The sequence below is a fragment of the Lynx rufus genome, unplaced genomic scaffold (genome assembly GCF_022079265.1).
Source record: "Lynx rufus isolate CCGP_SWC_20201006 ecotype Redwood Valley unplaced genomic scaffold, mLynRuf1.p SCAF_4, whole genome shotgun sequence".
Taxonomy (NCBI): Eukaryota; Metazoa; Chordata; class Mammalia; order Carnivora; family Felidae; genus Lynx; species Lynx rufus.
In genome coordinates, this window is record NW_025814856.1 from 2,237,444 (window position 1) to 2,260,013 (window position 22,570).

Here is a 22,570-nt window from a genome sequence, read left to right on the forward strand (position 1 = left end):
AATGGCCTGCCTCCTACTTTTAAAGCCCTCCTTCCGTGGCGGCCTATGGCCCGCCCCTCTGCCCTAAGCCCCGCCCTGAAGAAGCTTGGCTGGCCGCCTCACCACTCCCTGAAAGCCCCCGTTTCCCTCCTCCCACCTTTCCCCTTTCACCTCCCATAACCTCCGCCCCGCTCCCATTAGGCCTCTGGGTCACGCCTCTTGGCTCTGCCCGTTACCCAATCCCGTTAACTTGCTCTGCTCCAACCCCTCTTCTCATTGGTCCTCATGCTCCTCTATCCCCGCACGTGGTTCTGAGCGACGGCGTCTCCCGCCCGTGACGACCGGAGGGCGGGACTTCCGGAAGCCCGCAGTCCAATAAGCAGGCGCCGGCTCTCTGCCCAGGCGCCCGCCCCCGCCCCCTAGGCGCCCCGCTCCCGCCCCCGGCTTCGCCTCCCGCTGCCGCTGCCGCCGCCGCCGCCGCCGCCGCCGTAGTCGCTGCCGCCGCCCGCGCCGCCGCCGCTTCCTGCGGCCTGGGCCTCCCGCCGCCAGCATGCCGCATGCCTTCAAGCCCGGGGACTTGGTGTTCGCCAAGATGAAGGGCTACCCGCACTGGCCGGCCCGGGTGAGGCCGCGCGGGAGATGGGCCAGGCGGGGGGGTGGGGCAGGAGGGGCCCCGAGCCTGAGGGGCTGTGCACCGGGGGCCTGGAGGTCCCCGAGCTTCAGGGACCCGTGCATCGGGGGTCTGCGGCCCCGGGCCTGAGGGACCCGCGTAACGGGGCTCCGGGGGCCCCGGGCCTGAGGGACCCGCGTAGCGGGGGTCTGCGGGCCCCGGGCCTCGGGGACCCGAGGAACGAGGGTCTGGGGGATGCCCTCGGGCCTGAAGGACCCGAGCAACAGGGTTCTCGGGCCCCCGGTCCTGAGGGACTCGCATAACGGGGGTCTGGGGGCCCCGGTCCTGAGGGACCCGCGTAACGGGGTCCTGGGGGCCCTCGGGCCTCAGGGACCCGCGTAACGGAGGGTTTGTGGCGGGGGGGGGGGCCAGTCTTGAGCAAATCGCTCCAAGGGTCGTGGGGTTTGAGGGACCTGGGGCCTGAGGGGGCAGGGTTCAAGTTCAAGTTCAAGTATTTGAGCGAGTAGGTGGTGTGAGGGGAGCGGAGGAAAATGGGGTTTAAAGAGCGGAATCAGACTGATGGGAAGGGGGCGCCTCAGACTGAAGGGTCTCATTGTGGGGCCGCAGGCCGTTTGTGCGGGTGGGTTAGGGTTGTGGGGTACCTGAGGGAGAAGGGTTGAGGGTCAAGGCTGAGGGGGGCTGAGGGAGGTCAAGGCTGGAAAGGGGGCTGGGAGCTGTGTTCACAAGGTCACTGAAGCCGAGAGGACTCTTCTGAGAATGCGGGGTATCGCGGCCCAGAGGTTGGAATGGGACTTACTTGAACCCTGGGGACCGGTGCTCTGTACAGATCCCTTCGCCATCCTCTGGTTGGGGTGTGGGGTGGAGGGAGATCTGGGGGTGGTCCCCCCCTGATGCGCGAATCAGACTCCTTTTCAGCTTCAAGCCCGAGAGAGAGCATCTGAGGGAAGGGGTTGAGCCAAGGGGACTTTGGGGATCCCCTTTAGGAAAGCTTGAGATCCGGGGGACGCGGATGGTCCGCCGGGTGCAGGTCTGAAGGGCATCCTGAGTCTGGGAGTCCCAGAGAGTGGAGTCCCAGGCACTGTGTAGGGCAGGCCAGTGTGGACGAGGACCTGGGGGTTGTCCTCCCCGGGACCTAGGGGTAAAGTCGCCCCCGAACCTAGGTTGGTGGGGAACGTGTGACCGGACTGGCGGAGTTTGGGGGATGGGAGCAGCGGCGGCAGCGGGGGGCTGGAACGGGAGGAGCCCAGGAGCTGCCCGGTGGCTGGAGATCTCAGCCGCGCTCCCTCTGGGTAGAAGTGAGGCGCAGCGGGCGTCTCGCGGCGCTGGGGGTCTGGGTGGGGAGAGGCTGCCACAGGAGGTCGGGCAGGGGCCAGGGGCTGGTGCTGCTGCTGGCACGTCTGAGCCTCAGGCTCAGAGGCGGGTCCTGGGTGACCTGGAAGCCGGGCCTGGAAGGCGTGGCAGGCTGGTCCTCGGGGTGATGAAGTTTGAGGAAGCGCCTGTGCCGGGGATGCTGGCCATGGGGGCCTGAGGCCCAGCCACCAAGGACTTTGAAAAGTAGCCCAGAGAACCGGGCAAGGAACCTGGGGTGTGTGTGTGGGGGGGGGGGGCAGGGAAGGTTCCAGCAGCCCCCAGACGTAGAAGAGGATGGGAAGGAATTGACGGGGACCAGAAAACTCACTTTAACCTGATTTGCTTGGGCTTGTTTTCCTGGGGGACACGGGAGCCTTGAAACTTTACGGGCACTTCCCTTCTTTCCAGAGTACCAGCTTCTCCCTCTCCTCCACCTCCCCCCGCCAACCCCCCCCCCCCCCCCCACTCCTGCCGGCTCTCCAAGCCCGGAACATTTCCAAGCACCTGATTGGAAGTGAAGGGGCTGCTAGCCTCCTGTGGGGAGGTGACTGACAGCTGCCGGGGCCCATGGGCCTGTAGGGAGAGGGTGGGACTTCCTGGATGCTCAGGGCCTGTCTCCTGCAGCCCACCCCCCACCCTCTGCATCCTGGGAGCTGCCAGCTGCAGCCTCTGGGAGAGAGACCCCCGATCGCCTCTGTGCGGGAGGGGGGTCCCGAGGGAGGGTCCTGGGAGTTCGCAGAAGCTGAGCTTGGCCCCACCTCCTGGCTACTCAGGGCCCCGTATTTGGCTCTGCTCAGGTGAAGCACCTGCCTTGGAGGCAGAACACTCTGGGGGGAGGGGACAGGTGTGTATGGAGGAGGGGGGGTCACGCAGAGGAACGCAGATGCCTAACCGGAACGAGCCCTGTCTCCCTCAGCTGAAGGCTCCCTTTCTCCCAGCATATGCTTTCCCCAAGTAACTTGGCTGATGTCTTGGCCGTTTCCTGGCTCAGGGGGTGACACTGCCCCCCACAGCCACCCCCTGACCAGCGTCTCCCTGCAGATCGATGACATCGCCGACGGTGCCGTGAAGCCCCCACCCAACAAGTACCCCATCTTCTTCTTTGGTACACACGAAACGTAAGTGTCCCCAGGTGGGGCTTGACCGTCCCCCCTGGTGCCTCCCGGGTGGCCTGACTCACCCGGGACTGGCCCCGTGCCTCCCTTCTCCAGAGCCTTCCTGGGCCCCAAGGACCTGTTCCCTTACGACAAATGTAAAGATAAGTACGGGAAACCCAACAAGAGGAAAGGCTTCAATGAAGGACTGTGGGAGATCCAGAACAATCCCCACGCCAGCTACAGCGCCCCTCTGGTGAGTACCTGGGGGTGGAGAGTGGCTGGCGTGGTGACTGCCGAGCCCACGTCATGCGGGGCTCTTACACACGCCGGGCACCGGAGGTGGTCTGAGCTTGCTCCGTAGGCGAGGAGGAAGGGCTCATTCCCCCTTGACACTGTTCACCTCCGGCCGATCATTCTCTGTCTCCGTCGGGGCCTTCCTGGGCCTCGTGGGAGTTGCGTCGCGTCCCCGGCCCCACCCACTCCGTACTAGCATCACCTCCCCTCCCCAGTCGCGACCACCGAACGCCTCTCCAGACATTGGCGGGTGCCCCCCGGGTGGGGTGGAGGGGTGCGGGATCACCCCAGGTGAAACCCACTGCTCTGGAATTAGCTTGGGTTTATAATAGTGTTATTACAGCTCTGAAAAAGCCTTTTGTTCGGAGGGGGGGGGGGACGTTGAAGTGAAATTCATGGAAAGCCTTGGAAGGCTGCAGAAGGACGCAGAGAGCTACCTCGCTCTGGGCGTTTGGGGGTGAGGTGCAGATGAGGGGAGGCTGGGCTGCGGTTCTCTGCTCTGCTTTTAGCCACCGAGGTGGGCTTGAGGTTGGCCGGAGGCGGAGCTAACTGCCTGCCGGGGCCGGGGACAGAGCGGCCAGCTCGGGAAGGAAAGGCCCTGCGGCCTGGTCCGTGGGGAGGGACGCAGGAGTCACAGAGGGTCTGGTTCGAGTGAGCGACGGACCCAGGATGTCTGCAGCGTCTAGTCCTGCGTGAGAACTTGGGGTCTCCAGCCTGTGCTGTCCTGCGGCTCGGGCTCCCCCTGAGCCGGGAGCTCACGGTCCAGAATTTAGTAGACGCTGGTGGTGGTTTCCTTTTGCCTCCTGGGATGGGTCTAGGAGAAGGAGGTCCCCCGCTTTGCTGCCCGTTGTCTCTCCCGGTTTCCCGCGGCCCCCACTCCCCGCTCCCCATCATGGGGCAGTGGGTCAGAAGGTCTTGAAGGCATTTGGGTTCTGCGCGATCCTTTTCTGGCCCCGGCTCGAGTTCTGTTTGGTTACGCGGTAAGCTTCTCGCCTGCTGGTGAATCATCGCACCGTTTAATATTTATTGCACACCAGCAGCTTGGTAAGTGCTGTGTGGATGCCTGCCCTCGAGGAAAGAAACTCAACCGTGGTGCAACCTTGACGTTGAACTGGCCCCACACAGACTCCCCAGGGTAGAAGTGGCTGTGAGAGCGAGAGCTCGTCTTGCTGTTTGGTTTCCCACCGAGCCCGTGGCTCCAAACTGAACGTCTGTTTACGATGCGGATTCCTGGGGCCCGCCTGCGGAGGTTTTGGGGTCGGCGTGAAGGGCTCAGGCCCGGGACCCCTGAGGTGTTTCTTCCCAAGCACCAGCCTGGATGTCTCCGGCAGAGCCAGGCCATAGGCGGGCTTTCGGAAGCAGCGTTGTGCGGGTACCTGAGCGTTCTCTCTGTTCGCTGTTGACGTTTCTCGTGTATGTCTACATCTTGAGTGGAGAGGCAGGCTCGGGGTACCAAATGGAAAAGGGGGTGTACGAGAGAGCGTGTCTATGGAGAGTGGGAAGTCAGCCCTCCCTCCCGGTCACGGTGCCACGACGTCCGGTCAAGACAGCCACAGCTCCTCATTCCTGATACATTCTCCCAAGTTCCGTGTTCACGTCAAGCCGTGAACACAGCTTTTCCGTTCTAAAGTCTAGAATTCTTTTTTTTTTTTTTTTTAATGTTTATTTTAGAGGGAGAGAGTGCTAGTGTGCACATGTGGGGAGGGAGGGGCAGAGAGAGAGGGAGACAGAGGATCCAAAGCGGGCCCTGCACTAACAGCACAGAGCCCGATGTGGGACTCGAACTCCCAAACCGTGAGATCGTGACCTGGGCCCAAGTCGCACGCTTAACTGATTGAGGCACCCACGCACGTGCCCCTAAAGCCTGGAATTCTTAACTTTGCTTCTTGTTCTCCAAAATACATCCTTTTTTAATGTTCGTTTATTTATCTTTAATAATCACTGCACCTGTCGTGGGGCTCAAACTCACAACCCCAAGGTCAAGAGTTACATGTTCTTCTGAGCCAACCAGGCTTCCCCCAAAATTTATCTTGACTGTTGGTCTCTGTGCAGAGAACAGCCTCGTTCTTTTCGACAGCCTTAACTCAGCTGGCTGTCTCACTAAGAGGTGACCACTAGCCCTGTTCCCTCACCCCCTTGCCAAGCCGGGAGGTGGAAATGGCATCTGAGCGTGGTTCCAACTTCATGGTCTTAATCCAGTGCTGAGGATGGCCTGGGCAGGTGGCATCTTTTCCGTTTTATTGATGAGCAAACTGAGGCCCAGAGCGACCCAGCTAGAATCTGAGACATCTCAGACCTGAACCAGGGTTTTTCAACATTCGTGCCTGGATCATTCTCATGGCGGGGGGGGGGGGAGGGGGGGGGGGCTGGGCACTGTGGGGTTTTGAGCAGCGTCCCTGAGCACCACCCCCCACTCGATGCCAGGAGCACCCCCAGTCTCGGCAGCCCTAGATGTCCCCAGACATTGCCAAATGTCTTCCAGGAGACAGACGTCGTTCCTGGTTGAGAACCATTGACGGAGCATTTTCTAGAAATGCATCCTCGTCCCTCGATAGGGGAAGAGGGAAAGAGACCTGTCTAGGGTTCTCAGCCTAGTTAGAGTGAGCTGGGGCCAAAGCCCGGGCCTCCTGTGTCTCGGGCTGAGTTTCATCGGGCACGGGGGGGCGAGGGGGCCCTGGAGGAGGGCCCAGAGAATCACCTCTCCGCAGCGGGTCTGAGGCGAAGCGTCCTGCTGCGGGAGCACAAGGACCTGGGCTCAAGTTCTGGGTCTACCACCAGTTTACCGTGTGCCTTGGGAATCCACATCACCTCCCTGAACCTCTGTGTCCTCATCTAAGGCAGAGGGTCATGGTAGTGTCACAGTGTCACAGGGCTGTGGGGGGAACCCCGTGAGCAGACGCACATCAGGCACCTAGCGCAGTGACGCGGTGCTGAGCAGGTGATGGCGGGGTCGGGAGCGAGGCCGGGCCGGATATGACCTTCCCTTTCCATCCCCCCCATCGCCCTCCTGACGCGTGAAGGCCGTGAGAGAAACTGAGGTTCGCCTCGCTCACCAGACCTTTGGGCTCGCGATGGCTGCAGGTTGGCTGGCTCTTGGCCGTGTTTCCTGGCTCCTCCCTGTGCCTCGTGCTTCTCCGTGGGGGTCACGTTTCCCCCAAGGCTTTGCTGGCAGGCAGTGAGACCCCATGGGCTGACCCCCGCCCCGAGATCCAGCGTTCCCGGCCTTCTCTACAGGCACAGCGTAGGGCCGGCCACTTACCTTCTGGAGCGTCCACTTGCCCAGTTGTGGGACAGGCCCACCCAGCCCGGCCACCTGGCTGGACGTGAGAGGCACAGGTCGGACCCCGGCTGGTCAGGAGCAAGGAGGGGTTTCCGTGAGCAGTCGCTGCGTCCGGTGGCCCCGGCTTAGAGGCCAAGCCAGGCCCGGCCGGCATCTCGCCTCTGTCACACACTCGCCGTGGTCTTGAGCTGTCGTGTCACCCTTTGCTCGTCTGCAAAATGAGGGTGACGGCTCACACCCAGGACGCGCGCACACGCGCACACACACACACACACACACACACACACACACCCAGAGCAAGCACGGGTAACGTCTGCCCCCTCGTTTTAGGTTTGGGGCCTGCCCTACCTAGCGTCACGTCTTTTACTCTCGTCAAGCATATCCAGAGTGGGCCCTGTTACGGTGCCTCAGGGGAGACAGAAGGAGCTGCGTGCTGAGCACGAGGTCCTGTCAACACCTGGCCCTTACTCTCCTCGCCTGTTAACCCGGCTGTGTGAAGGCCAGGGTGGGCTCAGGACCCCCCAGTCAGGGAAGGCCTGGGGGGCTTCCTGCAAGAGATCAGGGAACGGGGGATCGGTTGGGCCGGGGGTCCTCCTGTCTCCTCTCCGGCAGCCACGTTTCCCCTCTTCTGAGCCCTTCTGTGCTGATGTCCTACCAAGCGCTTGTCTGGTCCTGTGTCCAGCGCTGACCCCGGTTCCCTTCCCTCCCGGCCCCCCGGCCGCCCGTGCTCCTGCCTCCTTGCTCCCTGGTCCTGGTCTGGCCTCCTGTGTCCAGTCGGCGCGGCTCCCGAGGCTCCTCGCTCGGACTCGGACCCCTTTCCGTCCTCCCTGCTTGTATCTCGGCCGGCGGGCGGCCCCGGCCCGATCCATCGATCCCCGGCTGTGGTTCCACCGAGGGAGTGTGCCTTTCTCTTGTTGTAAGTTTTTTTTAATGAATTTGGGAAATCCGCTGTTTTAACTATTTTCAACGTGTCCTACAGTGGGTTTTATACATTTGTAGTGTCGTGCAATCGCCACTGCTCTCTAATCGAGAACACTCCATCACCCCACAAGGAAACCCCCCCTTCCTGTTCGCTGTCACCCCCAATTCTCCCCTTCCTGTAGCCCCCGAGAACTCCTTTTTTTTTTTTAAAGAAAGAGAGAGAGCTCGATTAGGGGAGGAGGGGAGAGAACCCCAAGCAGGCTCCATGCCTCGTGTGCAGAGTCCAAAGTGGGACTCGATCCCACAAACCTGGGATCGCGACATGAGCTGGAGTCAAGAGTCGGATGCTCAACTAACTGAGCATCTCCTGAGAACATCATCCCGCCCCTGAGAACTCCTAATCAACTTTCTGTTCCTATGAATTTGCATACTCCAGATTTCATAGAAATGGAATGCTTCTGGCGTCTTTCACTGCGCGTGTTTCGGGGGTTCATCCACCCTGTAGCGCATATCAGTTTCAGTCCTTTTCGTGGCTGAATAGTATTCTGTCCTATAGCTGCTCTGCACTTTGTCTATTTATTAGTAGGTGGAAATTTGGTTTTTTTGCAGACCGTAGCTCTAAAAAGTCACAGTCTCGGTCTTAAAAGAAATTAATTACTCGGTAAAGAAGTACCGTGAAATAACGTGGTCAGATATTACCCTCGGACTCTGCTGGGTGCTCCAGGAACGGAGCGGCACCCCCTCTCAGGCCGTGTTGTCTCTCTGTGTTTCCTTGTCTTTCTCCGCATTAGTCCCCATCGGGGACTGTGAGCTCCCCGAGGGCAGGGACCCTGTCTCACACCGTCTCGCCCCCGCCCCAGCACGAGGCCTCAGGCAGTGGATGTTCTGTGGCACTCAGTGGATGAGTTTGACCAGGACTCATCTGTGTTCCTCCTACAAACGAGATATCCAGAACGGGGTCAGAAACAGGCCCGAGAGAGCCCTGTGGCCTGACCGTCCTTGTGCGACTGCTGGGTCCCCTACATCCCCCATAACCCTGCATCAGCCCTGGCCCAGCCCTCCAGCCTTTCTTCCGCCACATTCTTCGCTCACCGTTGCCCCGGCCACACCGACCTCGCCCGCCCGGTTCTCAGGGGCACCGTCCCGTCCCTCCCCTCGTGCTGTTCCTGTCCCTTTGCATGCTTGAGATGACTCATCAGCTGAAACGTCCCGCCCTCCGAGGATTCCTCCCCAAAACGCACTTCAGAACATTCCTGCCACCTTACACCCACCTCTCCCTGATTCCTCGGCACCCACGTACCAGTATTTTCCCCTCTCCCCGTCCCCGCAGCGAGACGTTGTTCTGCCGAGATGGCTGCTCTCGGCCTCTCCCGCTAGATGGTAAGCTCCCCGGGGGCAGGGGCCGCGCTGCCTTCACATCTGCGTGTGCTCGCTGCCTGCCCGCCCAGCCCCGTGCCTGGCACCCGCCGCTGCGCGAACGCCCCCCGAGCGTGTAAAGGAGCCCGGCACGTGCCGAGCGCGGCGGAAGTGTTTCTGTGGCCGTTCTTGACCGAGCGGGCACTTTGGGTGAAGCAGAAATAGCAGAGCCTGGAAGTTTCGGCCTGGAGGTCCTGTCTTCGTCGCGACGGGCGTACCGACAGTGAACTGGCGAACTTTGGGGGACCGCTTGCCAGCCTGGGCACTGCCCTAAGAATGCCGTGTGCCACTCCGGCCTCATCCTTGCCACAGCCCCGAGAGGCCAAAGTCGTGCCACCCGTCTCCCTCAGATGTGGAAACTGAGGTCCCGAGAGGCTAAGTCACAGACCGGCCTGAGGTTTGACCTTGGACCCTGGCACACACCGCATGTGCCCATCTTGCCTTTGGGCCTCGATTCTTTAGTCTTTCCGGGCCGCCCCGTTTGGAAAGCCAGGGGGCCAGACCCTGACATTTGCGACCCCGCCGTGGGATCTGTCCTCGGGGTCACCGTCCCGGCTGGGGAATCCGCCCAAGCCCGCTGGTGACTGGTCTGTGCCCCCCCCCCCGTCTCGCCCCCCCAGCCGGTGAGTTCCTCTGACAGCGAGGCCCCCGAAGCCGACCCGGCGGGCGGGAGCGAGGACGACGAGGTCCGGGGGGTCATGGCCGTCACAGCCGTGACCGCCACAGCGGCCAGCGACAGGATGGAGAGCGACTCCGACTCGGACAAAAGCAGCGACAACAGTGGCCTGAAACGGAAGGCCGCAGCCCTGAAGGTAGGGGTGGGGCGGGAGCCCTTGGCCTGGTGGGGGGGGCGGGGGGGAGGTGGCAGCCCAGCCTCTCTCTGCCCCCCGCCCCCAGCAGCCTGGGCTCCCCCCGCTGCCTTTCTTGTTTTCAACGCACGGTTCCATCATGATTTGTTTCATTTATTTTTGTTTGTTATCATTTTTTTACGTATGTCATTTCATTACTCTTTATAACGTTCCTCGGTAGATATTACCGTTTCCGCTTCATAGATTGTCATCTCGAGGAGGGGGTGTGCTCAGCCCGGGTCTGTAGTGTGAGCTGAAATGCCTTCCTGTATTATTAACCCGACCTTTTACTCAACACCAGCCAGACTGAACAGACCCCAGCAGAAGTAGAATGCACGTGCTCGCTCTTGGCTTTTCCCTCCCAGGAGCCTCCTAGCTGAAATTATGCCCGTAACCTGAATATGCAGATAATTTTTCTGGGTGTTTAACATGCTTTTTGAAAATTGAGATACCACTCACATAGCGCGAAATTCACCCTTTCAAAATACACAGTTCACTGGTTCTTAGTACATTCACAGAACTGTACAGCCGCCACCACCGGCGAGTTCCAGAACATTCTGTCACTCCGAAAGAAACCCTGTCCACCTTAGCAGTCATCCGCCAGCCCCCACGAGCCCTCTTCCTGTCCGTGGATGAGCCCGTTCTGGACGTTTCACACACGCAGACCCACACCCCACGTGGCCTCTCGTGTCCGGTTCCCTCCCTGAGCGTCGTGTGTTCGGGGTCGGTCCGCGGGGCGGCGGGGGGTGGGCGCCTCGCTCCTGCTCGCGGCCGAGGGACGTGCGCGTGTGCGGTGGACACGTATTTACCAGTTGATAGACATCTGGGTTGTGTCCACCGTGGTCCGCTGTGAACACACTGCTGTGCACGTGCGTGTGCAGGTTTCCGTGAGGACGTGAGTTGTCGGTTCCAGAGACAGTCTCTTGCCCTTTCTCTTCTCTGCCTTTTGACTGCCTCTGAGCATCTGGGTGCGGGATGAAAAGGCCGGGACCTAGCGCCACTGTCTTGCACAGGCTTTCCTACCGTTACTGATAAAAATAACGTTTCTTTTGGCTCCAATCCTCACGATAAGCCGTGCTTGTCGTCAGGTATGAGACGCGAAAGGTGCGGAGAAGCCGGTAGAAAATACCCGTGTTAGGTGCGCGGGCTGCTGTGCCGGGGACTGGAAACGCCCTGGCGGGTTTGTCTGCGATCCCGAGTGTGCCTCACACGGGGTGCAGGTGTGAGCGCGGGTGGGGGTGTGGATGCGGGCGGGGGGCGCGGGGGTGCGGGTGGGGGTGCGAAGCACAGAATCGGCAGCCGTCCACACGGTGTCTGTTTGCTGAGCATTTCTTGGTCGTTAAGTACTGTTTTACGACGAGGTCCTCAGTGGTCGAGAAGCAGTCTGTGATTTCTCACCGGTACGTTAGTAAGAGCGTCGGGCGTTCAGGGGGGCACCTGGGTGGCTCGGTCGGTTAAGTGTCTGGCTCTTGATTTTGGCTCAGGCCACGATTTCTCTGCGCTCATAGCGTGGAGGATGCTGAGGGTTCTCTCGTCTCCCTCTCTGTCTGTTGCTCCCCTGCTCGCTTGCCCTCTCTCGCTGTTTCAAAAGCGAATGCGTAAAAGAAAAAGGAAAAAAAAAATTTGTTGGGCATTCAGCTCCAAGTTTTTATGGTGCGCTTGGCATTGTTTTGTCAAATTCCCCATTATTTCTGTTTACGGCTGTTGGAGACATTAAATAGAAATGCGTAGAAAACAACCCTGCCCCGTGCCACCCCTGAGAGATAAACCCCTATTTGTTTTTTTGTGTTTTTTTTATTAAGAATTTTTTAAAGTTTATTTTGAGAGAGAGAGAGAGAGAGAGAGAGGGAGTGTGTGTGTGAGTGCGTGGGAGGGAGCAGAGAGAAAGGAGGACAGAGGGTCGGAAGCAGGCTCTGTGCTGACAACACAGAGCCCGACGTGGGGCTCGAACTCATGAACCTTGAGACCATGACCTGAGCCAAGTCAGATGCTCAACTGATTGAGCCGCCCAGGCGCCCCTAAACCCCTGTTTGTAAGTCACTACTTAGATTTTTTGGGTCACTTTTGCATTAAACAGATACAAGTTTTTATTACAACCCCGTTTAACCGCACCGGGGAACATTTAAAAGCGCTTTTCCCCGGGAGCCCCATCCCCTAGCCCACCCGCAGCTGCCCTTTCTCTGATCTGTGAGGGGCTGTGGTTTTCCCGCGGGGCCGGCTTTATACATTCTCTCTTCAGCCAACAACTTGTTGGCTGGTCTTCTCATCTGTCCTCTGAGTGGTTCCACGGACGGCCTCCTTCGTGAGGCAGATCCCGACGCCAGCTCTTGGGGACGGGGTCCCGGCCCTGCCCGCCCAGCCGGGGTCTCTGTGCTCTCGGGGGCTCCAGGATCTCGCAGCTCGGGGCCCCTCGCCATTGCTTCCCCTCGCACCCTGGCGTCAGGGGGGAGGGTCCTGGGTCACCCTAGTCTTTGTGATGCCCTTTGGTCTGGGGAAGGAGGCCACGGCCGGCTTGAAACGCTTCCCCTAGAACTGCCTGGCGACTGGATCCCCTGAGCGCCTGTGTTGAGAAGGGAGAGCATACAGCGCCCCCAGGCTGCAGGCCGTCTGTGTCCCGAGAGGGAGTACCAAGTGCCCCGGGCTTCAGCTCGGCCGCCCACGAAGGGGGGCCAGACTCCACACCCGACCACACAGCCCTGCAGGTCCGGCCCCGACAGTCCCCGTCCCTCCCCTGACCACTCACTAGCCACGCTGCCTTCCCCTGTGGGGCTTTGTGCTTGCCGTCTCTCCCGCCCCTCTGTCCCCCCCCCGTCCTTCCTCCATCCCTCTGTCCTCCCCTGTCCCTCTGTCCCTCCATCCTCCCTCCGTCCCTCTGTCCTTCCTCTGTCCTCCCTCCATCCCTCCGTCCTCCCTCCGTTTCTCTGTCCTCCCTCTGTCCCGTCCTGGTCCCCCATACGCGAGTAACCCTTCTCTCAGATTTGCACAGAATGTTTCCGTTTGCCTCTCCTGGCTGGAACATGTTGTGCGACAGTAGGGGGCCTTCTCTCTCCCCAGGGGGTCACTGAGTGTACATGTGTGCCGGCTGGCCTCACAGAGTCCCGTGCACTAGACGGCTTGCACACCAGTCAGTATTCCTGGAGGCAGCAAGTCTGAGATCAAGGTGTTGGCAGGCCTGGTTCCTTCTGAGGCCTCTCCCTGGCGTGCACATGCCGTGCCCCCATCCCGTGTCCTCACGTGGTCGTCCCTCTGTGGCCATGTCCTGATCTCTTCTTATAACGACACAGGTCCCACTGGATTAGGGCCACTCCAGTGACATCATTTTAACTTAATTATATCCTTAAAGACCCGGTCTCCGAACACAGTCCCGTTCTAAGGTCCTGAGGGTCAGGGCTTCAACAGGTGAATTTTAGGGGGACACAGTCCAGCCCACCGTGCCCTGGACAGGGCACGGAGCGGGGGAGATGCTCCGGTGACAGTGGTTAGGAGAACCACCGCATCTCCGATGTGACAAAACAGAGGCAAAGCGCCGTTGAACTCAGCACTGGCTGGCTGGGGAGGCCTGGGTTTTCCCTGGCTGAGATCTACTTCTAAAGCTTAAAGAATCTTAAAGATTCTTACGTTGGCTTCTTTGGGTGGATGTCAGAGAATGCGTGGACCCCTGAAACTGAATTCAGGTTGTTTGTGTGTATGTGTGTGTGTGTACATGTGTTTATTTATCTTTAATTTGTTTTTTTCTTTTAAATGTTTATTTATTTTTGAGAGAGAGGGAGAGCACAAGCAGAGGAGGGACAGAGAGAGAGAAAGAGAGAGAGAGACACAGAATCTGAAGCAGCTCCAGGCTCTGAGCTGTTAGCATAGAGCCCAGTGTGGGGCTCGAACTCGTGAACTGTGAGATCATGACAGCCGAAATCAGACACTTAACTGATGGAGCCACCCAGGCGCCCCGATTTTTTTAATCTTTTTATTGAGGTAAGGTTCACATTAAAAAATCAGCCATTCTAAAATGCACAGCTCTGGGGCGCCCGGGTGGCTCAGTCGGTTAAGCGTCCGACTCTTGGTTTTGGCTTAGGTCATGATCTCGCAGTTTTGTGGGTTTGAGGCCCATGTCGGGCTCTGCACTGGTGGCACGGAGCCTGCTTGGGATTCTCTCTCCCACTCTCTCTGCCCCTCCCCTACTCGTGCTGTTTCTGTCTCTCAAAATAAATAAGTAAACTTAAAAAAAAATAAAATGTACAGCTCAGGGACATTAAGCACACTCACACTGTTTTGCAAATCCCCCCACGTTTTCCAGAACTTTCCATCTCCCCAAACTGAGACTCTATCCCCGTGAAGCACTGACTCCCCACCCCCGGCTCCCACCATCCACTCTCTGACTCTATGGACAGGACTCCTCTAGGGACCCCCTGTGAGTGGGGTCACGCAGGACGTGTCCTTCTGTGTCTGGCCTCTGTCACTGTGCACAGTGTACTTAAGGTTCAAGATCCCTGTTTTGTTTTGTTTTATTTTTTTTTGAGAGAGAGAGTGAGCAAGCGTGCGCATGTGAGTGGGGGAGGGGCAGAGAGGGAGAGAAAATCTCCAGCGGGCTCCGCGCTGTCAGCACAAAGCCCGATGTGAGGCTCAGACCCATGAACCATGAGATCGTGACCTGTGCCGAATTCAAGAGTCTCATGCTAGGGGCGCCTGGGCGGCACAGTCGGTTAAGCGTCCGACTTCGGCTCAGGTCATGATCTCGCGGTTGGTGGGTCCGAGCCCTGCATCGGGCTCTGTGCTGACAGCTCAGAGCCTGGAGCCTGCTTCATATTCTGGGTCTCCCTCTCTCTCTCTCTCTTTCTCTCTGCCCCTCTCCCGCTCATGCTGTCTCTCTTTGTCTCTCAAAAATAAATAACCATTAAAAAAAAAAAAGAGTCTCATGCTTGACTGAGCCCCCCAGGCACCCCAGGAACCCTGGTTTTTAGTCAGATCCTGCAAGGGGTCCCTGCCACCTCCCAAGGATTCCAGAACCTCAGCTCTTCTCCGGGGTGTGAGCGGCCAGGCGGGAGACGGCTGTGCCGAGCACACAGGCGAAATTTCTGATCGCTCCTGTGCTCGGGCTGCGCTCTTTCTAGATGTCGGTCTCAAAACGAGCTCGAAAGGCCTCCAGCGACCTGGATCAAGCCAGCGTGTCCCCATCCGAGGAAGAGAACTCAGAAAGCTCTTCTGAGTCAGAGAAGACCAGTGACCAGGTGAGCAGGTGGCTGCCTCCGGGGGCGGGCAGGCGGGCGCACGCACGCACGGGGGCCGAGCCGGGGCCAGTCCGTGGGGCCCACACTCAGCGCCTTCTCTCTCTCCGCCCAGGACTTCACCCCCGAGAAGAAAGCTGTGGTGCGGGCGCCTCGGCGGGGCCCCCCTGCGGGACGGAAGAAAAAGGTAGAGGGGTTTTCTCGTGTCTTGTTCCCACCTGCCTGCCTGCGGGAACCCCCGAGAGGCTCTGTGTGGTCACCAGCCACTGCCCGTGGGTAGAGTCTGTCATTTCTGGAGGAGGGTAGGGCCCAGGCCACCAGGGATCACCACCGTCCACCTCTGCCTCCACCGACGGCTTCGGTGTGTGGTTTCCGAGGGTGGAGTGTGCAGGGCCCGTCTGTGGGCCGGAGGCCGCCCGGCTGCCACCACTCCTGAGAGGAACACAGAGGCCGGTGCAGAAACTGGGGTGCTGGAACGCTGGCCTCAGAAGGGAGAGGGGTGTCCTTAGGGGCCCCGTGTGAGGCAGGGAGAGTGGGTGTGTGTGGAGGGGAATGCACGCGTGTTGTGTGTCCGCATCCCGCGGACGGTGTGCGTGTGTTCGAGTGTGCGCGTTAGGTGCTTGGGTGTGTATGAGCGTGCCACCTGTGTGCATGGGAGTGGGGAGCAGGATGGGGGCGGAGACAGGAGGAGGGCCCTCCTCTCACTGGGCCTCCCGCCCCTATTCTGCACTGGGAAGGGCTGTAGGGGCGCGTGGGGGGGTGGGTCTCAGTCGGTCCGACGTCCAACTCTTGGTTTCGGCTCAGGTCGTGATCCAGGGTCGAGGGATCGAGCCCCGCATCAGGCTCTGCACTGTGTGGGGAGCCTGCCCGAGATGCTCTGCCTTCCCCTGCCCCTCTCCCCTGCTCACGCGCCTGCTCTATCTGAAATAAAATTAAAAAACCAACCAAGAGCTCTAGCCCCGGAAAGCGCGGCGGCTCTCCTCTGCCTCCCCCCGCTTCCCCGAGGGGATGAGGCCCGGGACGCCCCCCCCACGCCGAGCCCAAGGAAGAGGCGGTTGTTTGCGGGGAGGGGGCTGCCCGTGGCCTGTGTCCTCACCTCTGCACCCCCCGCCTCTCTCAGAAGGCGCCCTCGGCCTCCGACTCCGACTCCAAAGCGGAATCCGACGGGGCCAAGGGCGAGCCTGTGGCCGTGGCCAGGTCCGCGCCGTCCTCTGCCTCCTCCTCTTCCTCCTCCTCCTCCGACTCGGACGTGTCCGTAAAGAAGCCTCCTCGGGGCCGGAAGCCAGGTAGGGCGCGGGCCGGGGCGCCCCCTCCCCCACCCCCCACCCCCCGCGCCGTCCTGGGGGAGAGATCCCTCGCCGACCGCCCCCCCCCCTTCCCTGCAGCTGAGAAGCCGCCCCCGAAGCCCCGCGGCCGGAAGCCGAAGCCAGAGCGGCCCCCGAGCAGCTCGAGCAGCGACAGGTGGGCGGCAGGCCAGGGCGGCGGGCGGGCGGGCTGGCGGGCGGGCGGCGCGCCCCCGGCCCTCTAACGGGCGCGCCTCCGCAGCGACAGCGACGAGGTGGACCGCATCAGCGAGTGGAAGCGCCGGGACGAGGAGCGAAGGCGGGAGCTGGAGGCCAGGCGGCGCCGGGAGCAGGAGGAGGAGCTGCGGCGGCTCCGCGAGCAGGAGAAGGAGGAGAAGGAGCGGCGGCGGGAGCGCGAGCGCGGGGAGGCCCCCGCCGGGGGCAGCGGGGGCAGCAGCGGGGACGAGCCGGGCGACGAGGACGAGCCCGTGAGGAAGCGCGGCCGCAAGGGCCGGGGGCGGGGGCCGCAGTCCTCGTCCGACTCGGGGCCCGAGGCCGAGCCGCAGCGAGAGGTGCGTCCTGCTGGCGCGGATGCGGCGCTACCGGGTAACCGGGAGCGCGGGCCCGGCGGGTCCCTTCCCGCCGCCCGCCGGGTCGGCGCCGGTGGGGGTGGGGGTGGGGGTGAAGCGGTGAACGGGACACGGAGACCTGCGCCGTGGAGGAGCCGGGGTTCGCGTGAGGGGGCCAGACAGGGGACGACGTGAGGTGCGTTCCAGCACGTTGGGTGCGAAAGACAAGAAGGCAGGTCAAGGGGCATGAGCTGTCGGGTGGGCTTTTCGGTTTTAGGTGGGGTAAACCCTAAAGGCTTTAGCTGAGAAGATGCCGTGTGCCGTGAAGTAAGGATCTGAATGGAGTGAGAGGTGGTCTGGGAAGGTATCTGGGGAAACAGCACGCTGGGCTGAGAGCACAGTCTGTGCAAAGGCCCTGGGGCAGGACCAGGCCTGGTGTGTTGGAGCAACAACCAGGGGGCCCATGTGGGTAGAACGGAGAGGTGGAGGGGGGAGAAAGAGGAGAGGGGATGGGGCAGGTCGTCTCGGGCCTTGGGGTCTCAGGGAGGACTTGGGCTTTTCCCCCAGGGAGGTGGGAGCCCTGAAGGGCTGTGGGCCGAGGAGGGCAGACTTGACTCCTGTGTTCACAGGTGCCCTCTGGGTGCTGCGGGGGGCAGGACTCTGGGACGAGTGGGGAGCAGATAGGCCTCTGTGAGCATGAGGGGTGACCCGCAGGCCCAGGGCAGTCCTGCAGGCTCGTCAACACCCCGCTTTCCTGGCACTCGCAATCTGCCTGGATCTGAGCCTCACTTCCAGGCCTGTCACCTTCTAGACCGAGCCCCACGGGACAGAGGACGACCTTACTCTCTCCCTGTTTTCCCTCGGTCACAAAAAGGGCCCAAGATCCCTGCCGCGGGAAGTGCAGATTGTGGGGCCGCTCCTCCCGTTGAGTGAGTGCTCCTTGTAGGGCCTGAGACGCTGTCACCTGGGGCACGTGCTGGACCCAGGGGTCGTTCTTCCCGTCCTGCCCCGTCCGCCAGTTCCTAACAGCGCAGTGGTGGCAGGCGGTGGCAGGCTGAACCTCTAAAGGGAGCGCCCGCTGCCCGCCACAGCCCTGACCCTCTCTGGACGCTGCAGGCAAAGAAGGCGGCCAGACAGTCACAAAGCACAGAGCCCTCGAGGAGACCCAGCCAGAAGGAGAAGAGAGGGCGCCCCGAGGAGAGGCCCCGAGCCAGGTCGGACCCGCTTTGCCTCTCCTCCCGCGGCTACCTGGGGGCCCACCTGCCCCGTTCTGGTCCCTGCGGCTCCCGGCCTCCTGGGGATCCGTCCCCCCTCACCCCGTACGGGAGGGACCCGACTTCCGAAATCAGTCTTGGAGATAGATCCAAACCAAGTGGGGCCCCGTCAGTAGGAACCACTGCTCCAGACTGAGGTTCTGCCCCCAGTGGACACCACCCCACCTATCTGGTTGTCACGCTGGGGGTGTTCCTGGCATTGAGGGGGTGGGGCCAGCTTGTTGCCCAGCCCCCCACAGGGCCCGGATGTTCCTCAGAGAGCGACCCGCCCCTTGTCAGCAGTGCTGAGGGGGGGACCCTGTCCCCCAGACCAGTGGTCCTCAGACTGGAAATCCAAGCCTGGGGGATACAGCCCATCCCCCTGCCCGCTTGCTAACCGGGAATCCAGCATCAGGGAATGAACCTTCCCGATGGGAGTTTGGCGGCTGCCTAGACCAGGTCCCAATGGGCCCTGATCCCTCCTCCTCCCCGACCACGCACGCAGAGGCCCCCGGGGGCAGGAAGGCCATGGCAGGGCAGGGGGGGGCTACGCGGCAGGCGAGGGTAGGGCTAAGGGGTGTGACTCCACAGGCCCCCCAAGGTGGAGCGGACCCGGAAGCGGTCAGAAGGGTTCCCGCCCGACCGGAAGGTGGAGAAGAAGAAAGGTGAGGAGGGCGGGCCACCAGGGCAGGTCCTCTGCTCCCATGCACGTGCACGGGTCGAGGAAGCTGGTCGGGTGGCGGGACCGGGCCAGGGTGGTTTCTGCGGCTGCAGTCACGTGCAGGCGCTGCGTTCTCTCCTGGCCGCAGAACCTTCCGTGGAGGAAAAGTTGCAGAAGCTGCACAGCGAGATCAAGTTCGCCCTGAAAGTCGACAATCCGGTGAGACCCTCCTCGGGGTGCGGAGGTTCCTCCAGGCCAGGCAGTCCCCCAGCCCCTCGTGTGTGGAGCCCCTGAGAAGTTCTGGGAAACTGAGGCAGACCCTGGGTCGCGCCACCCGGGGTGTGCTGCTTGGTGTCCCCACAGGTGGCACCGAGCGGTCCTCCAGGTTCTGGTTCTCAACCACCACCCCTGGGGGTCCCTGTCACTCCGCCTGCCCCCCAGGGCACTCCCTAGGGTCCCCTCAGCAAGGTGCCGCCCCTCCTCCTCTCCCCACCCTGCAGGATGTGAAGAGGTGTCTGAATGCGCTGGAGGAGCTGGGGACCCTGCAGGTGACCTCACAGATCCTCCAGAAGAACACAGATGTGGTGGCCACACTGAAGAAGGTGCGGTGGGATCCTAGCAGCGGAAGGGCCTGGTGGCCGGCGGGGGTAGGGGTCCTGAGGGGCACGGCCTGGGAGGTGGCGGCCTTGGAGGCGGGGCTCTGGCGGGGGGCGAGACCCGCTGCGTCTCCTGAGCGGGCCTCTTGTGGGTCAGATCCGCCGTTATAAGGCCAACAAGGAGGTGATGGAGAAGGCCGCAGAGGTCTACACCCGGCTCAAGTCTCGGGTCCTGGGACCAAAGATCGAGGCCATCCAGAAGGCAACCAGAACTGGGACGGAGAAGGAGAGGGCCGAGGTGGAGAAGGCAGAGGAGGCGCTGGCTGGAGAGGAGGCCCCCACGGGGAGGGCGGAGGACGAGCTGAGCTGCGCGGGTGAGGAGACCCTCAGAGCCAGACAGCACGGGAAGCCGTGCGTGCGTGGGGGCCGCGTGTGGGAGCCGCGTGTGGGAGCGTCGCGGGACAGGCTGGCTGGACCTGGGAGGGCCAGGGGTGGGCTGAGAGGAGAAAGAAGGTGTTTCCCGAAGGGACAGTGGTGCTGGGTCCCTCAGCGACAAAGGGGCTGTCGCGCTGTCCTTCCCGCCAGGGTTACGTGGTGCTGATGGGGGCTGCGGAGAGGTGCTCCTTCTTCAGACCTGAAGCCTCCGCAGCCCCAGGGCCGGCCTGCAGGGGGCGTCTCCTTATTTCTGTCCCCAGACTCTGCACACGTGTTTCCCCGCTCACTTACCAGTCGCTCCCTGTCTCAGGCTTGTATGTGCGGGGGCCCAGAGCCGGCTGCAGAACCCGGCACATGCCCCAGCCTGACGGACGAGCAGTCCCGATGGGTCTGGGAGGTGTGGGCCGGGGGCATGTGGTGGGTGCCCTGCGCCAGGGCCCTCGAGGTGGGTGGAGGCTCCTTTAGGGCTCCTGTCCCCAAACCAGCTCTCTCGCTTGCTCCCGGCGGGCAGGGCCACGGGGTCACGAGCCCTTCTCCCACCCAGATCTCTCAGCCCCGGTGAATGGCGAGGCCACGTCCCAGAAAGGGGAGAGCGCAGGGGACAAGGAGCAGGAGGAAGGACAGAATTCCGAGGAGGGGCTGGGGTGCGGCTCCTCTGAAGAGCCCTTACACAACGAGTAAGTATCGCCGGGGGCCGCGGCCACGGGGGCAGCTTCCTGAGAAGGCGCCCACCGCGCGGGCTGCTCGCACCCGCCACCCCTGCCGCTGACCCGTGGGTCCCCCATCCAGGGAGCTGCTCTGGGCCCGGCCCCCCGGGAGGGTGGCTTCCTCCCGTCGCTCCGGGAACGGGTGCGTGGGCTCCTGGGTGCGGACGCCGCCGTGGTGAGGACCCTGGGTCCGCCCTGCGGCCCGGCTGGGGCGGCGGAGGGCGCTCCGGACACGGCCGCGCTCCCCGGGCGCTGGGTCTCTGCTGGCGGTGGAGGGCCACGTGCTCACCCGCACCCGTGCTGTGTCCCCACCAGCAGTGCGCAGGAGGCCCCCGAGCTGGACGTGCCCGGAAAGGAGCGGCAGGAGCGCTCGAGGGTGCGGATAGCCTCAGAGTCCCTGGACGAGGAGGACAGCTGAGCCCCGGCGGCCAGGCCCACCCGTCGCACGTAGATGCCCCAGGCCTGCCCCGGCCCCCGCCCACCACCCAAGGAGCAGAGACCTGTCGGGGAAGCGCTGTGCTGTCCCTTTGTATCTGTCCCCTGGGTTGTTTTTCTGCCTAACTTCTGTGATTTCCAACCAACATGAAATGACTATAAAGGGTTTTTTTAATGAAAGTCACTTTTATTGACTTGGTTGTCTAGTGTTGCTGGGGCAGTTGTCCAGGACCCGTCCAGGGACGAAGGATTTAAGCCGTAGCATTCACAGCGAACGTGAACTTGGTTGCGAAGGTGCCCCTGCCTGGCCTGGCCTGGCCCTGCAGGGCTGACGGTGAGGGAGAGTGGGGGTGACCCTCCTGCGTGCGGCCGCCCAGCACCCAGGCGGGAGCAGGGACCCAGTGGGCGGGCCTGGGCCCGGGGGGTGGAGACCGTGCTTCTCCGTTCCCAGCCAGGCTGCAGGTGGCTCTGGGACCCCCGAGGCAAGATTCAGGGTCCCCAGGAGCAGTAGCTCGGGGCATTCGAGCCATTCAGGCTTGGGGGCCGCTGTGGGCTGGCCAGTGTCCTTGATGTTGCAAGGGTGTGAGCACTGGGGGCAGGACTTGCTCTGTGACCTTGGATGAGTGGCACTCCCACCCCGGGCTTCTCATTCCTCACCGGTGTAAGGATCCCAGGCTCACGGGGCCATCACGCGGATTCAGACAGACACCCGCACTGGGCAGTTGCTGGCTAAACAGTGGCGTCCACTGTATGTGACTTACCCTGCCCTGGCCAGGAGCCTCCGTTCCCACCGAGGCCGTGGTCAGGCTGGGACTTCCTGAGCCTGGCGCCCCTCATTTGGTTTGGCTGGACTGGAGCTCCAGCTACTGTGCTCAGCTTGTGTGAATGACTGTGTCCAGCATCTCTTCCTGCGATGACAGTGCGTGAGGGACACCAAGGAAGGACGGGCCCGAGGGGCTTCCTGACCCGTTCCCCGTGTCCCACGTGGCCAGCGCCCAGGAGCCTGGCGACCCTTTGGGGGAAGGCTGGTGTCGCGTCCTGGGCTCAGAGCACCGCATCGTGTGTGAGAAGGGGCTATGGTCCTGGGGCCTGACCGGGGGGTCGAGGGTGGGATGCGTGTTCTGGGAAGCGGGGTCTTCCTTGGCAAGGGTCCCCCCAGCCGGAGGACAGGTGAGGCCCAGGGAGAGCGCGCCTGGCGTCCTGTAGCCCCACGTGCCACCCTGGCGTGGCTGCCCTGGGCATTTGGGGAAGTGTGGCCCAGAAGGACGGGGTGCTGCGTCACAGCTGTTCTCCAGCCTCGACCAAGCGTGGGGCCTACCTGAACGTGCTGAGCACCTGCGGTCACATACCCGCCCCCACCGTCCCAGGGCCCCGTCCCCTGCGGGGAAGCTCTGCTGGTCCTTCCTCAGAGGCCTCAGCCCAGGTGCTTGGAGGGCCACAGAGCATCAGCTCCGGGTAGGCCCAGGTGGGAAGCGGCTGGTTTTATATCTGCCCCCGTCCAGTCCTCCAGCCAGCCCGGGGCATAGCCATGTCTGCTGGCTGCCGCAGCTTGACCCTCACAAAGCCCCCTGGCCACACCGAGCGTTGGCAGAGGTG

General features: G+C 62.2%; 1 protein-coding gene across 2 annotated transcripts; it reads left to right on the plus strand.

Moving 5' to 3' along the window:
• The first annotated feature begins 502 nt into the window (after nt 1–502).
• On the plus strand, nt 503–21,158 carry HDGFL2 (HDGF like 2). 2 transcript variants are annotated; one of them, XM_047096596.1, is made up of 16 exons: nt 503–601; nt 3,002–3,078; nt 3,172–3,310; nt 9,589–9,780; nt 14,922–15,038; nt 15,151–15,222; nt 16,156–16,321; nt 16,421–16,496; nt 16,581–16,890; nt 18,004–18,101; nt 18,732–18,805; nt 18,950–19,020; nt 19,302–19,403; nt 19,555–19,771; nt 20,377–20,509; nt 20,855–21,158. In XM_047096596.1, exons 1-16 carry the CDS (start codon nt 530–532, stop codon nt 20,955–20,957), a joined length of 2,019 nt encoding a protein of 672 aa, XP_046952552.1. In that variant the 5' UTR covers nt 503–529; the 3' UTR covers nt 20,958–21,158. The 2 variants fall into 2 exon arrangements, with proteins under 2 accessions (XP_046952552.1, XP_046952553.1); XM_047096597.1 differs by having other exon boundaries at nt 20,858–21,158.
• Nucleotides 21,159–22,570: the final 1,412 nt, after the last annotated feature.

Excerpts from the sequence above, each read along its gene's own strand:
- HDGFL2 (XM_047096596.1), top strand. The coding sequence starts at position 530 with ATGCCGCATGCCTTCAAGCCCGGGGACTTGGTGTTCGCCAAGATGAAG. Across the intron at positions 3,079-3,171 it reads TTCTTTGGTACACACGAAAC|AGCCTTCCTGGGCCCCAAGG; the intron begins GTAAGTGTCCCC and ends TCCCTTCTCCAG. Across the intron at positions 18,806-18,949 it reads GAAGGTGGAGAAGAAGAAAG|AACCTTCCGTGGAGGAAAAG; the intron begins GTGAGGAGGGCG and ends TCCTGGCCGCAG.